Raw genomic sequence first — 16,568 nt, forward strand, 5'->3', positions numbered from 1 at the left:
TATGTATACATAATATATACTATTATATTACATTAACCAAAGTATATTTCAATAACTTAATGAGTACCTTATAATCTTCCTCTACGTCTGCTGTTTTTTTCCTCTTCTTTTCTCCTCAGTCAATTTTTAAAACAATATTAGTAATATACATTTTAAATTATAAGATCATTTGTTAGTCATAACTAACTGCACTTTACTCAACTTAAATATTATATACATATATTTTATATACCTTTTTAATTGATTTTCTTGCTCATATTTTCATATTTGTATTTTCTTGTTTTTCCTCCTCTTCTTTCTTATCACTTTTTTTTTTTTTTTTTTTTTTTTTTTTTTTTTTATCTTTTTACTATTGTCCTTCTTTTGTTCCTTTGGTTTCACAACTTTTTCTAACTTCTTCTTCTTAGATTCCTACCTTTCATATAAATAATCAAAACCTTATAGTAATGTAACGATAGTTATTTACATACCTATATTTCATATATACATACATTTACAGTTGATGTTTCCTTCCCTTTTCCGTTCAGCACACGTTTGAACAATCTCCTTTTGGCTATTGATACATTGTCCTGCATATAATAGAATATCATTAATATTAGTTTCTATATGTATATAAAAGGAGATATCATTTGTACAAAGAACATTTTTCAATTTGTATTGATCATAAATAAACCTCATCAGACTCCGACGAGAAGTTTAGTGGTACATCATACGAAGTTTCTCCTTCATTAATCTAGAAACAAATATAATTAAATCATCAGTAGAGATCATATAAAGTATATATATCAGTAAATATATCATATACTTACTGTTTTAGATTGTTTCCTTTGTTGTTTTTTGGCATTTTTGCTTCTGGAGTTTCAAACACCACATTCGTTTTCTTCAACTTCTGATCCTGATACACAACAATCTTTGTACCTGTCGGTCCTCTGAATTCTTCTTCATCATCCTCTGGATATATTGTTTGTAGTGGTTGGTATTCAATTGGTTCTTTATTTCGTACTTCCTCCTACGATATATACACATATTATATTTGTGTTTAACTATTTGTATAATTTAAAATTTATGTTCAGTAAATAAGGAATATACCTCTGTATTATCGTCGATGACAGTAGGTTCATCCTTGTTTGATTTTATATTTTTCATCCTCGATCCTAGGCATCTTTCAATTCTTCAAACCATTTTGTTGTTTTCACAGAGAATCTGTACTTAAAATTCTACAACATGCATTACTAAAATTAATGTTTTCACAGAGATTCTGCACTTAAAATTGCTTGTTTAATTACTAAATCAACACTTCAATATATACAGACTTCAAACTAGATCTAATCATTCAATATATACAACATGCATTACTTTTGAGATTTGTTTTACACAGACTCTATACACTTTAAGGTGATTTCTTCGATATTTTAAACACCAAAACCTAAATTTCTTCGACATTTTAAACAGAGTGATGGAAGACTTTTAGATATACCCCCATTAATTTCAGATTACAAAAAAAAAAAAAAAAAAAAAACACTCATCGGAAGGGAACCGACTTTCTGGATAGAATGATGGAACGGACTTGTCCTAACGAAAAATGTCTGTGTAATGATGAATTGAAAATCGTAATTAGCTATTGACGGTGTATCTCTACACAAGAAAAGGAGTTCCTTATATACCCTTTTTAATTTCAGATAAGAACATAATAAAAACACTCACCGGAAAGGAAGAATGCTTCTGCACACAGTGATGGAACCGACTTGGCTGAACCTAGAATGTATGCAGAAGAACGAACGCTTGAAAACTCTAATATCAATGTACAAAAGAGAACATGGATCGTTCTCCTGTTATGCTCTTTCCATATTAGTTTCAAATTTTCTCCTCCTTTCACGCTATTAACATATTAGTTACCCATTTATTATTATTGTTATTATTTAAATTAAAAAAGAGAACATGGATAGTATAGTAATTTGGACCAGACTTTTGTGTAAAAAATCAGCCCAATTATGACCTTTGTGTAATATGTAGAGAATTTAGGTCCATTGTGTAAATTCATAGGCCAAATTAGGCTATTTGAGTTAAAACCCCAAATTTTGATCTAACTTCAGAAATTTTCTATTACTTTTAAGTGATTTTACATCTTCTGTTATTTATTATTGTACTTTTGAAGTGTAGTTCAGCTTTTAAAATCACAAATTTAGTTGAATTTCTTTTAAATGGATTAAAGTTAATTCTAAAGTTTTATCATTGCTGAACTTTGATTAATACAGATGATTAATGGTATTTTTTAAATATTGATTTAAATTGAAAATTTTAACTGATTAGACACATAGTTGAAAATTTTAGACAGTAGTAAATAGAGATAAGTTTTCAATTCATGGTTTGAACTTAAGTAACAATTGAGATGCTGAAATGTAATTGGTATTAGTAGAAATCTAAAACATTGGAATGTGCGTAAAATTGAGGATAAAATGAAGATGAGATCATCAAGCAAGAAAACGATGGAAAAGAAGTTGAAAAATGCGAAAATGAAATGAATTTGATATTGCAAATAAGATTCTAAAATGCTTGTTACAAACGTGGTTTTGGATCACATTACATTACAAACCTATTAATTCTGGTCTCCAAGTAGCGTCCTTAAGTTGATCTTTCTATTGTATTTTGGATCTCTAAATTTTACAACCTAAAAATGCAATGATAGTAAACAATTCGAATCCATGATAGGCTTGACGATGCGAAAAAGGTGTTCACTACGAATTTACGAGATGTAAACCAATAACATAAAATGAATTCATGCAAGATAGAGCAACATGTAATGATTTAACGCTTAGGTCTATTTGTTTTACTCGTCTTTCTATAGATTTCAGACAAATTTTAATATTCTTGTATGTTTTATAAGATTTCACATTTTAAAATTTAATATCTTATTATCTAATGATCTTTAATATTCATCAAAGATGAACTTAAACACATTTATAAATTAATATAAATTAATCATTATCATAAGAGAAACTTTTGTAAATGTAACAAAATCCAACCTATTTACGGCCTGTATAACAAAACCCATAAAGTTAGCCATTTTATAAATATTCTAGGTTTTCCCTTCCATCTTTTTTCTCTTCCTCGAGATGAAATCGTCTTCTTCCTGGGTTTTTTTTCTATCTTCCTCCTGTGATTTTTTTCATCGTCTTTCTTCTTTCCTCTTCTTTTTTTTTTTTTTTTTGCGATTTCTTTCCATTATCTTTTTTATTTTTCAATTCTTTATTTACGTCATTTATTTTGTCTTCCTTATTTTTCTCTTCTTTTTTCTATTTTTTTCCATCGTCTTTCTACTTTTCTTCTTCTTTTTTTCACTATGATTTCTTTCCATCGTCTTTCTTCTTTTCCTCTTTTTTTAGGTTGTTTACATTTGGTTAACCAAATCTAAACAACTGTGTAAAAAAAAAATAGCAAAATCTAAAAGATCGTGTATAAAGAATCTTAAAAAAAAAAATAAAAGATCGTGTATAAGGAATCTTGAAAAAAATCATTTAGATTGGAGTAGGCAAATGTAAACAATCGTGTAAAAAAGTAAATGATTGTGTCAAAAAAAAAAGATTGTGTAATCTTGAAAAAAAATCATTTAGATTGAAGTAGCAAAATGTAAACGATCGTTAAAAAAAGTAAATGATTGTGAAACAAATAAAAGATCGTATATAAAGAATCTTAAAAAAAATCATTTGGATTGGAGTAGCCAAATGTAAATGATCGTGTAAAAAAAGTAAATGATCATGTAAAAAAATAAATCTTCAGAAATCTAAACAATCGTGTACCAAAAGAATTAAAAAAATCGTGTACCAAATTAATTAAAAAATTATTTAGATTTAGGTCCCTAAATCTAAACGATCAAATCTAAACGATCGTGTAACCAAATTAAACGATTATGTAAAAAAAAAAATAAAAGATCGTGTATAAAGAATCTTGTAAAAAAATCATTTGGATTGCAGTAGCCAAATATAAATGAACGTGTAAAAAAAAATCATCGTTTAGAAAAATCTAAACGATCGTGTACTAAATGAATTAAACAAATCGTGTACCAAATTTTGAAAAAAAAAATCATTTAGATTTGGGTCCCCAAATCTAAACGATCGTGTAACTAAATTTAAACGTAACCAAATTAAACGATTGTGTAACAAAATTAAACGATGGAATTGAAAAAATAAATTGTAGTCATATTTAAACGATCACGTACCAAATAATAACTAAATCTATCGCAGATATATTATGCACGCGTTGTTGACAGCGTGGTTGACGGAGAATTTTTGGTATTTTACAAGGTGGCCGACCTTTAGGCTTTTTCCGTTTTCGAAATTGTTCTATAGATTATAAATATTTTGCCGCTTTTTTTATATTTTTTAAAAGTTCCCTTAATTTTAATCGATGGGTGAATTTCCATAGATTATTTAGAGATATAATAAATATCAATTATAAGTGACATTTTAAGTTATGTTAACTTAAAATATCGATATTAAGAAAAAATATTGTTATTATATTAAGAAAAATTATCTTAAATGAGTTAAAAATATAGCAAAATATCGATATAAGACGTTGTGTTTTGTGTACAAGAAAGGTTCAAGTGAAAGTTTAAAAAATTATTATTTATTTTGTAGAACTAATAATTAATTATGATTTAAAAGTTAACACATATTCATAAAAAATTCAAGGACCGAAAATATATCTAAAAATGCTTTTTAATTTGTATTCTAGTTTATTAAACGGGAAACTTTCCTAAATATAACAAACAAATGAAATATTTACGGCCCGTATAACAAAACCCATTTTTTAAATATTCCAGATTTGCCCTTCCATCATTTTCTCCTCTGAAATCGTTTTTTCCTCTGCATGCGATTTCTTCCATCTTTCTTTTTTTAGATTCACCATCTTCCTCTGTATGTCTTTTTTCTTTTCTTCTTTAAACAGATGGTGTATAAAGAATATTGAAAAAATTGGCTAGCCATTTAAATTAGAGTAACCAAAATTAAAAGATCGTGTATAAATAATATAGAAAAAAAATCGTTTATACCAAATTTTGAAAAAAAATCGTTTAGATCTGGCTACCCAAATCTAAACGACACTGTAGCCAAATCTAAACGATCATATACCAGATTTTGAAAAAAAAAAATTTAGATTTGGAACCCCAAATTTAAACGATCGTGTAGCCAAATTTTGAAAAAAAAAATCGTTTAGATTTGGAACCCCAAATCTAAACGATCGTGTAGCCAAATCCAAACGATCGTATACCAAATTTTGAAAAAAAATGGTTTAGATTTGAAGTAACCAAATCTAAACGATCGTGTAGCCAAATCTAAACGATCCTATACCAAATTTTGAAAAAAAAATGGTTTAGATTTGGGGTAGCCAAACCTAAACGATCGTGTAGCCAAATCTAAACGATCTTGTAACCCAATTAATTAAACGATCGTGTATCAAATTAATCAAATCTAATCGATCGTGTATCAAATCGTACTACCAAATATATTACGCGCATTGTTGACGGGGCATTTTTGGTATTTTATACGTTGGGTCTCTAAGCTTTTTCCATTTTCAGAATTGTTTTATACAGTATAAATACTTTGCCGCTTTTTTATATTTTTGAAAAGACCCCTTATTAAATAGTTAATTAAAATAACATTATATTAGATGGTGTTAAATCTACCTTGTTTTCTTGTATTGTATTATGAAATTATTTAATTTTATTTTTTATATTAAAAAGTGGTAAATTAACTTTTTTAGATATTAATTATCTTTTACAAACATAACTCAATTATCTCGAACCTTTCGGAGCTTTCAAATTCAAATATTTAATATCTATAATCATAAAACAAGATTTATAATCAAATGATGGTTACAAAATTTATTACTATTTTCTCAACTACGTTGGTTTAACAATATATGTGATAAATATGTGACAAAATCGTTGAAAATAATTTTAACACATGTTCTCTTATGAACTTGAGGTGCTAAGATCAAGCGGATTAAACCGTAGAATAACAAAATACCTACAATTAAGAATAGGAAAAGTTTAGGGTCCATTTAATAATATATTTTTTTTTATTTTCTATTTCTTGTTTTTCTTTTTCGAGAACAAGAATCTCAATTATATTTGAAAACTATTTTTGTTTCCTATTTCTTTGAAAAAGAAATTAGAAATAAAAAATTTTCTAATAACCATTTCTTGTTTATTGTTTCTTCAATTATTTTTCTTAACATTTTCGTCTACTTTTTTTAGTTAAATATAATTTAATTGTGTAAAAAATAAAAAAATATATAATTCATTTAAGTATAAAACCTAATTATAAAAAATTAACAATATCAAATACCATTAATCATGTTGTAAAATTAATAACTATCATACAATAAGTTTTATTAATCATATGTTGTTAAAATTTGATTTGAAATAATATTTCTCATTCAATTCATTTGTCCTAAATGAGGTTGATTGAAATTCAACTCAATTATATTATTATGCAAAATATTAAAGATAACCTAAATAAATATTTTAGTAAAAGAATTTATATAATGTAAAATTCTAATTCATTTCAAAGGAACTAAAAATAATAAGTTTAATTTAAATCTAAACTAACATATATGCATGTTATTTTTTAAAATTTAAAATTTAGAAAATATTTAAACAAACCTATTAAATATTTAAATTTTGAAGGTCAAAATAATGTATAAAGTTAAATATTGAACAATTTAAAATTCAAACTTAACATTAAATATAAAAAAAACAAAAGATAAATGTAGCTAAGTAGAAAAGAGATTTTAAAACTAAATATAAAATTTGAAAATCAAAATAATACATAAAACTAAGGGATTTTTTTTTTATATAACAAACCAACAAAATATTTACACTTTATAGAACAATTATAAAAATGAAAAAAACTCATAGGCTCATAATGAAAAATACCAAAAATGCCCTAGCCAACATGCGATTAATCGGTCACACGCACCCGTGTATTCCTTCTTCTAAATTATCATGATACGTACTCGTGTAGGAAATAATACACGATCGTCATGATGGAAAAAATGGTTCAAATCTAAATGATCGTGTTGACTATGGTAGGTGATCGTTTACATCATATCCTCATGATCTGTAGTTCTTTTTAAACATTGGAAAAAAAGGACTGCAAATCTAAACGATCGTATTTATTATGCTAAACGATCGCGTTGACTAGGTAAGTGATTATTTAGATCATATGAAAGTAATATTTAAACGATTTTGATATTCTAGAAAAGAAGCTGGAAAAAAGAAAGAGAGGATGAAGACAGAAAGAAAGAAAAAAAACAAAGAGTTGATGAAGAAAGAAAAAAGAAAAAAGAAATGAATAAAAATAGAAGAAAAAAAATCTTGAAAAGGAGCTAAAAAAGTGTAACCAAGCTGAGATTATTACTATTAAAAATACATAAAAACTCTCAACAAAATGGAAGATAACACTAAACTTATATTGAAAACCTCAAATACCCATTTATAAATCATAAATAAAAGTATGTAGAAATAAATAAAGAAAATAAAATTTTAGTTCGGGTCCTATCTAATTTTTAAAAAGAAATAATCAAAGAATATAAAAATACTAAAATCAAAACTGTAAAGTTAAAGCGGAAGCAACAAAAAGTTTTCCTATGGCAAATCGTGGTTATTTCTTGTCATTCGCCAGCTTCCCTCTACCTCTACCTCTACCTCTGCTTGAAAAATTAAACATAGAAAGAGTGAGTATAAACATATACTTAGTAAGGGATCTATTATTAGTTCTGCTAGGTGTCTGTTAACTTTCCATTAGAGTCTTATAAAGAAGTATCCCTAAACTGGTGCGCTCTTGAATACACACAATCTAATGATCTTGTAGGAACACATCACCAAAAGGAACACCTATGTAAAGACTCAACTTTCCGGACTAAGCTAAGGTCACTACTCAGTACTAAGACTCGACCATAAAACACACAAACTCATAAAGGACCGGTTACGATTCATTAAAAACGTTTTAAAATATTACAAAGCAGTTTCGAACCCTATTTTAAATCACATTCACGAGAGTTCCAAAATACAGTGCTCAAATCATCAAACACAAAATCACAAACCAAATATTCTAACCGTGACTCGATCTGACAATGAAAATAACGAGTAACAAAAATACATCAGCGGAAGCATAAAGAAAACAAGACGCGTCCATATGGCCTTCACACATCCTTCTTTGTAACGACCCAACTTTTCCGGACTAAGCTGAGGTCACTACTAAATACCAAAACTCGACAATTCAACATAAAATTTAAAACGGACCAAATACGATTCATTAAAACAGTATAAACCTTACAAAAGACAGTTTAGGGCCCTATTTTAAATAATTCAAAAAGTCACAAAATAAAATGTCAAGTCACCAGTCCAAAAATCACAATCAAAATATTCTGACAAAATACATAGCGGAAGCGAAAGAAAAACAGACGCGTCCATATGGCCTTCACGCATCCTTCCTGCCTCTCGTCGGTCTGCCCCTCGCTGTACCCCTACCTGAAAAGTTAAAGAAAGGAAAGGGTGAGTATAAACATACCCAGTAAGGGACCCACTACTGGGCCCGTTAGGGAACGACAGTTAACTTCCTATTCGGGGGTGCCCTACATAACAGTTTAGTGGTTCCGTAGAACGCACATATCAGTCTAGTGCTCCCGAAGGATACACATATCAGTCTAGTGCTCCCGAAGGATGCACATATCAGTCTAGTGCTCCCGAAGGATACACATATCAGTCTAGTGCTCCCGAAGGATACACATATCAGTCTAGTGCTCCCGAAGGATGCACATATCAGTCTAGTGCTCCCGAAGGATACACATATCAGTCTAGTGCTCCCGAAGGATACACATATCAGTCTAGTGCTCCCGAAGGATGCACATATCAGTCTAGTGCTCCCGAAGGACGCACATATCCGTAAGGCACACTACCCCATAGATGAAGCTAACCGTTACCCCTCAGTCCAAATTAAACTGTCTACATCATCTACATCCCAACGGCATTCATATCACAGTCCCGCCATAGGCTTTGTCAGTCAGATAGTATAGGTTTAAACATCTACACCCTCAGTTGCTTTATGCATTACCGATTCGCACACCAATAGGGAAACCCTAGGTCCAATCGACTAACCAACCAAAACCGGACTCACTGTCCTTTCCCGTCCAAACTCCATGAACCACATCCAGAACAGTGTTTAATACATACTAACCCGTAACTTTAAGGTCCACCAACATATAATTTCAATCCACAAATAGCAGTCACAGTAAGATTTCATCAGACAAAACATAATATCAGTACTTAACAGTCAACACGCATACAGATATTCAGCACAGTCACTAACGTGTAATCCCCTGTGGATTACTACGGTTTTAACCTGGACTCGGGGTCCAGTAGTAGGAAAACCCTTACCTGATAGTCGGTTATGCCCCTCGATCGAAAACTACGCTCAACAGATCCACCCAAGGAAAGGAAGCTATCTCCAACCAGGCCTACCACGAGACCCGAGAACCCAAGTGTCAAATCTGAACCACCTTCAAGGGAGACAAGTAGGGCCATAACTTATTCCAATATTCAAGCTCTAATCAGATGTAGCAACATTAGAGAATTCATCGAAAACAATCCTTACCGAAGACTCACCGTGACCCGGAGCGGAGGAAGGAAGGCTTAGGTGGCTTGGTGAAACAAGGAGCTCGGCTCGGCTTGAAGGCGCTCGGCTCGGCTCGGCTCGGCTCCACCTCGGCTCGGCTCGGCTTGGTCTCGGCTCGGCTCGGCTGTGGCTCGGCTCGGCTTGGTCTCGGCTCGGCTCGGTTTGTGGCTCGGCTCGGCTTGGCCTCGGCTCGGCTCAACTCGGCTCACAGCTCGGCTCACTCGGCTCGCGGCTCGGCTCGCGGCTCGGCTCGCGGCTCGCTCGGCTTAGGGCTCGGCTCGGACAAGGATGGCGGCTCGGGTACGGCTCGCGGCTCGGCTTGCTCACTCGGCTCACCCGGATCTGTGTGGCTCGGACTGGAAACGGGTTCGGGTCGGTTGGAACCGGGTCGGGTCGGCGAAACGGGCAGCACGATTCCGCGGCTTCTTTTCTTTCCGGCGAACGACGGCGCTCCCTCCGTGCTCTGTCGGCGTTGGAGACACGAGCTGATGACGGAGAGTAAGCCGGCCGTGATAGAAACGAAGAGAGAGAGGGTTATCTGCTGCCGGCGGTTGGGGGCGAAGCGAAAACGGGTGGGGCCGCGGCGGACGGACGTGCTGTCGTCGGTGGGGGCTGTAAGGAAGATGAAGGAGAAGAGAAGGAGAGATGGGCTGCGCGAACGGCGGCGGTGGTCGGGCGAAGGATGGAGGAAGATGAGGAAATGGATGGCTCGGGTGGCGGCGTCGGCGAGAGGAAGAACGGAAGAGAAAGAAGAAATTTCGAGGGGTAGCGGCGCGACTTTAGGGTTCTTTATTTTTTTTTAAAAAAAAATTATATATATATATATATATATATATATATATATATATATATAAACCTTAATAATTATTTATTATTAATAATTTTAAATTAAATAATAATTATATATGTTAAATACAAATAATAATGATAATAATAAAGTAATAATAATAATATAATATTAATATTAATATTAATAATTAATAATTTATTTTATTGTTTTATAAATAACAATATTTCTAAAATATTAATTTATAATAATATTTATAATATTAATATTATAACAATTAAAATAAATATTAATAATAATAATATTTATAATATTAATATTATAACCAATAAAATAAACATTAATAATAATAATATAATTAATATTATATTATTATTATATCGACTTGCATTTTACATAAAACGAGAAAAAAAATTTTACCTTAAATTTTCGGGGCGTTACATTCTTCCCTCCTTAGGGAACTTTCGTCCTCGAAAGTTTTATTCCTCGAACAGTTCGGGATAACGGGATCTCATGTCGTCTTCACGCTCCCATGTAGCCTCTTCTACCCGGTGATTCCGCCATAAGACTTTAACTAGGGGAATTTGTTTATTTCTCAACGTCTTCACCTCTCTAGCAAGCACCTCAACAGGTTGTTCAACATAGCTCAAGTTCTCATCAATCTCTAGTGGCTCGTAATCCACTACATGGGATGGATCTGGCACGTACTTCCTCAACATAGAAACGTGAAACACATCATGGACTGCCGAGAGTGATGGAGGCAACGCCAAGCGATAAGCTACAGGGCCAATCCGCTCCAGAATCTCAAATGGCCCAACAAAACGGGGACTCAACTTTCCCCTCCTTTCAAAACGCAAGACACCCTTCATAGGTGCTACCTTTAAGAATACCTTATCCCCTATCTCAAACTCAAGGTCCTTCCGCCTCACATCTGCATAACTCTTCTGCCTACTCTGAGCGGTATGCATGCGTGATCTAATCTTCTGTATCGCTTCGTTAGTAGACTGAACTAACTCAGGACCCACCAACCTCTGCTCACCTACCTCACCCCAGCAAACCGGGGATCTACAACATCTGCCGTACAGGGCCTCAAACGGTGCCATGCCAATAGTAGCCTGATAACTGTTATTATAAGCAAATTCCATCAAATGTAAGTGGGAGTCCCAGCTACCTGGAAATTCCAATGCACACGCCCGTAACATATCCTCTAAAACCTGGTTCAGACGCTCAGTCTGACCGTCAGTCTGTGGATGGAAAGCCGTACTAAAGTCCAACCTCGTGCCCATAGCAGTCTGCAAACCCTTCCAAAATTTGGAAGTGAAACGGGAATCTCTATCAGAAACAATCGACACTGGCACTCCATGTAATCTCACTATCTCAGACATGTACATGGAGTGACATGGAGTGCCAGTGTCGATTGTTTCTGATAGAGATGCCCGTTTCACTTCCAAATTTTGGAAGGGTTTGCAGACTGCTATGGGCACGAGGTTGGACTTTAGTACGGCTTTCCATCCACAGACTGACGGTCAGACTGAGCGTCTGAACCAGGTTTTAGAGGATATGTTACGGGCGTGTGCATTGGAATTTCCAGGTAGCTGGGACTCCCACTTACATTTGATGGAATTTGCTTATAATAACAGTTATCAGGCTACTATTGGCATGGCACCGTTTGAGGCCCTGTACGGCAGATGTTGTAGATCCCCGGTTTGCTGGGGTGAGGTAGGTGAGCAGAGGTTGGTGGGTCCTGAGTTAGTTCAGTCTACTAACGAAGCGATACAGAAGATTAGATCACGCATGCATACCGCTCAGAGTAGGCAGAAGAGTTATGCAGATGTGAGGCGGAAGGACCTTGAGTTTGAGATAGGGGATAAGGTATTCTTAAAGGTAGCACCTATGAAGGGTGTCTTGCGTTTTGAAAGGAGGGGAAAGTTGAGTCCCCGTTTTGTTGGGCCATTTGAGATTCTGGAGCGGATTGGCCCTGTAGCTTATCGCTTGGCGTTGCCTCCATCACTCTCGGCAGTCCATGATGTGTTTCACGTTTCTATGTTGAGGAAGTACGTGCCAGATCCATCCCATGTAGTGGATTACGAGCCACTAGAGATTGATGAGAACTTGAGCTATGTTGAACAACCTGTTGAGGTGCTTGCTAGAGAGGTGAAGACGTTGAGAAATAAACAAATTCCCCTAGTTAAAGTCTTATGGCGGAATCACCGGGTAGAAGAGGCTACATGGGAGCGTGAAGACGACATGAGATCCCGTTATCCCGAACTGTTCGAGGAATAAAACTTTCGAGGACGAAAGTTCCCTAAGGAGGGAAGAATGTAACGCCCCGAAAATTTAAGGTAAAATTTTTTTTCTCGTTTTATGTAAAATGCAAGTCGATATAATAATAATATAATATTAATTATATTATTATTATTAATGTTTATTTTATTGGTTATAATATTAATATTATAAATATTATTATTATTAATATTTATTTTAATTGTTATAATATTAATATTATAAATATTATTATAAATTAATATTTTAGAAATATTGTTATTTATAAAACAATAAAATAAATTATTAATTATTAATATTAATATTAATATTATATTATTATTATTACTTTATTATTATCATTATTATTTGTATTTAACATATATAATTATTATTTAATTTAAAATTATTAATAATAAATAATTATTAAGGTTTATATATATATATATATATATATATATAATTTTTTTTTTTAAAAAAATAAAGAACCCTAAAGTCGCGCCGCTACCCCTCGAAATTTCTTCTTTCTCTTCCGTTCTTCCTCTCGCCGACGCCGCCACCCGAGCCATCCATTTCCTCATCTTCCTCCATCCTTCGCCCGACCACCGCCGCCGTTCGCGCAGCCCATCTCTCCTTCTCTTCTCCTTCATCTTCCTTACAGCCCCCACCGACGACAGCACGTCCGTCCGCCGCGGCCCCACCCGTTTTCGCTTCGCCCCCAACCGCCGGCAGCAGATAACCCTCTCTCTCTTCGTTTCTATCACGGCCGGCTTACTCTCCGTCATCAGCTCGTGTCTCCAACGCCGACAGAGCACGGAGGGAGCGCCGTCGTTCGCCGGAAAGAAAAGAAGCCGCGGAATCGTGCTGCCCGTTTCGCCGACCCGACCCGGTTCCAACCGACCCGAACCCGTTTCCAGTCCGAGCCACACAGATCCGGGTGAGCCGAGTGAGCAAGCCGAGCCGCGAGCCGTACCCGAGCCGCCATCCTTGTCCGAGCCGAGCCCTAAGCCGAGCGAGCCGCGAGCCGAGCCGCGAGCCGAGCCGCGAGCCGAGTGAGCCGAGCCACAAACCGAGCCGAGCCGAGACCAAGCCGAGCCGAGCCACAAGCCGAGCCGAGCCGAGACCAAGCCGAGCCGAGCCGAGGTGGAGCCGAGCCGAGCCGAGCCGAGCGCCTTCAAGCCGAGCCGAGCTCCTTGTTTCACCAAGCCACCTAAGCCTTCCTTCCTCCGCTCCGGGTCACGGTGAGTCTTCGGTAAGGATTGTTTTCGATGAATTCTCTAATGTTGCTACATCTGATTAGAGCTTGAATATTGGAATAAGTTATGGCCCTACTTGTCTCCCTTGAAGGTGGTTCAGATTTGACACTTGGGTTCTCGGGTCTCGCGGTAGGCCTGGTTGGAGATAGCTTCCTTTCCTTGGGTGGATCTGTTGAGCGTAGTTTTCGATCGAGGGGCATAACCGACTATCAGGTAAGGGTTTTCCTACTACTGGACCCCGAGTCCAGGTTAAAACCGTAGTAATCCACAGGGGATTACACGTTAGTGACTGTGCTGAATATCTGTATGCGTGTTGACTGTTAAGTACTGATATTATGTTTTGTCTGATGAAATCTTACTGTGACTGCTATTTGTGGATTGAAATTATATGTTGGTGGACCTTAAAGTTACGGGTTAGTATGTATTAAACACTGTTCTGGATGTGGTTCATGGAGTTTGGACGGGAAAGGACAGTGAGTCCGGTTTTGGTTGGTTAGTCGATTGGACCTAGGGTTTCCCTATTGGTGTGCGAATCGGTAATGCATAAAGCAACTGAGGGTGTAGATGTTTAAACCTATACTATCTGACTGACAAAGCCTATGGCGGGACTGTGATATGAATGCCGTTGGGATGTAGATGATGTAGACAGTTTAATTTGGACTGAGGGGTAACGGTTAGCTTCATCTATGGGGTAGTGTGCCTTACGGATATGTGCGTCCTTCGGGAGCACTAGACTGATATGTGCATCCTTCGGGAGCACTAGACTGATATGTGTATCCTTCGGGAGCACTAGACTGATATGTGTATCCTTCGGGAACACTAGACTGATATGTGCATCCTTCGGGAGCACTAGACTGATATGTGTATCCTTCGGGAGCACTAGACTGATATGTGTATCCTTCGGGAGCACTAGACTGATATGTGCATCCTTCGGGAGCACTAGACTGATATGTGTATCCTTCGGGAGCACTAGACTGATATGTGCATCCTTCGGGAGCACTAGACTGATATGTGCGTTCTACGGAACCACTAGACTGTTATGTAGGGCACCCCCGAATAGGAAGTTAACTGTCGTTCCCTAACGGGCCCAGTAGTGGGTCCCTTACTGGGTATGTTTATACTCACCCTTTCCTTTCTTTAACTTTTCAGGTAGGGGTACAGCGAGGGGCAGACCGACGAGAGGCAGGAAGGATGCGTGAAGGCCATATGGACGCGTCTGTTTTTCTTTCGCTTCCGCTATGTATTTTGTCAGAATATTTTGATTGTGATTTTTGGACTGGTGACTTGACATTTTATTTTGTGACTTTTTGAATTATTTAAAATAGGGCCCTAAACTGTCTTTTGTAAGGTTTATACTGTTTTAATGAATCGTATTTGGTCCGTTTTAAATTTTATGTTGAATTGTCGAGTTTTGGTATTTAGTAGTGACCTCAGCTTAGTCCGGAAAAGTTGGGTCGTTACAGTTGGTGAAAAGATTATTTAGTAGTGACCTCCATATATATATAAACCTTAATAATTATTTATTATTAATAATTTTAAATTAAATAATAATTATATATGTTAAATACAAATAATAATGATAATAATAAAGTAATAATAATAATATAATATTAATATTAATATTAATAATTAATAATTTATTTTATTGTTTTATAAATAACAATATTTCTAAAATATTAATTTATAATAATATTTATAATATTAATATTATAACAATTAAAATAAATATTAATAATAATAATATTTATAATATTAATATTATAACCAATAAAATAAACATTAATAATAATAATATAATTCATATTATATTATTATTATATCGACTTGCATTTTACATAAAACGAGAAAAAAAATTTTACCTTAAATTTTCGGGGCGTTACATTCTTGCCCCTCGTTGGTCTGTCCCTCGCTATACCCTTACCTGAAAAGTTAAAGAGGAAAAAGGGTGAGTATAAGATATATCCAGTAAGGGACCCACTACTGGGCCTGTTAGGGAATAACAGTTAACTTTCTATTTAGGGGTACCCTACATAAATAGTCTAGCGGTTCCGTAGAACGCACACATCAGTCTCGTGATCCCGAGGGATGCACGTATCAGTCTAGTGATCCCGAAGGATACACGTATCAGTCTAATGATCCCGAAGGATACACCTATTAGTCTAGTGATCCCGAAGAATGCACATATCAGTCTAGTGATCCCGAAGGATGCACATATCAGTCTAGTGATCCCGAAGGATGCACATATCAGTCTAGTGATCCCGAAGGATGCACATATCAGTCTAGTGATCCCGAAGGATGCACATATCAGTAAGGTACACTACCCCATAGATGAAGCTAACCGTTACCCCTCAGTCCATACTAAACCGTCTACAACAGTCACACTCCGACAACGTTCATACTAACAATTCCGTCATAGGCTTCGCCAGTCAGACAGTATAGGTTTAAACAACTATATCCTCAGTTGCTATATGCATATCCAATTCACACATCATTATGACATTCTTTAGATCCAGTCAACTAGTCAAATCAAAATTGGACTCTTAATCCTTCCACGACATAACTCCATAACCAATATCCGAACAATAGACT

General features: G+C 35.1%; 1 protein-coding gene across 3 annotated transcripts in view; it reads right to left on the bottom strand.

Annotated features, from left to right (window-relative positions):
• Positions 1-8,122: 8,122 nt before the first annotated feature.
• Positions 8,123-16,568, bottom strand: part of LOC103500957 (ubiquitin-like protein 5) — an 84,011-nt gene continuing 75,565 nt past the window's right edge. Inside the window, exons 4-6 of one of the 3 annotated variants that reach the window (XM_051079794.1) lie at positions 15,839-15,900; positions 10,882-11,762; positions 8,123-8,530 (exon numbers count right to left, since the gene is read on the bottom strand). In XM_051079794.1, coding sequence (XP_050935751.1) covers positions 10,941-11,762; positions 15,839-15,900 — 884 coding nt within the window. In that variant the 3' untranslated portion in view covers positions 8,123-8,530; positions 10,882-10,940. Of the gene's footprint in view, positions 8,531-10,881; positions 11,763-15,838; positions 15,901-16,568 lie in introns of those variants that run through there. The other 2 variants (XM_051079795.1, XM_051079793.1) reach the window with 2 other exon arrangements.

The sequence above is a fragment of the Cucumis melo genome, chromosome 12, assembly GCF_025177605.1.
Source record: "Cucumis melo cultivar AY chromosome 12, USDA_Cmelo_AY_1.0, whole genome shotgun sequence".
Classification (NCBI taxonomy): domain Eukaryota; kingdom Viridiplantae; phylum Streptophyta; class Magnoliopsida; order Cucurbitales; family Cucurbitaceae; genus Cucumis; species Cucumis melo.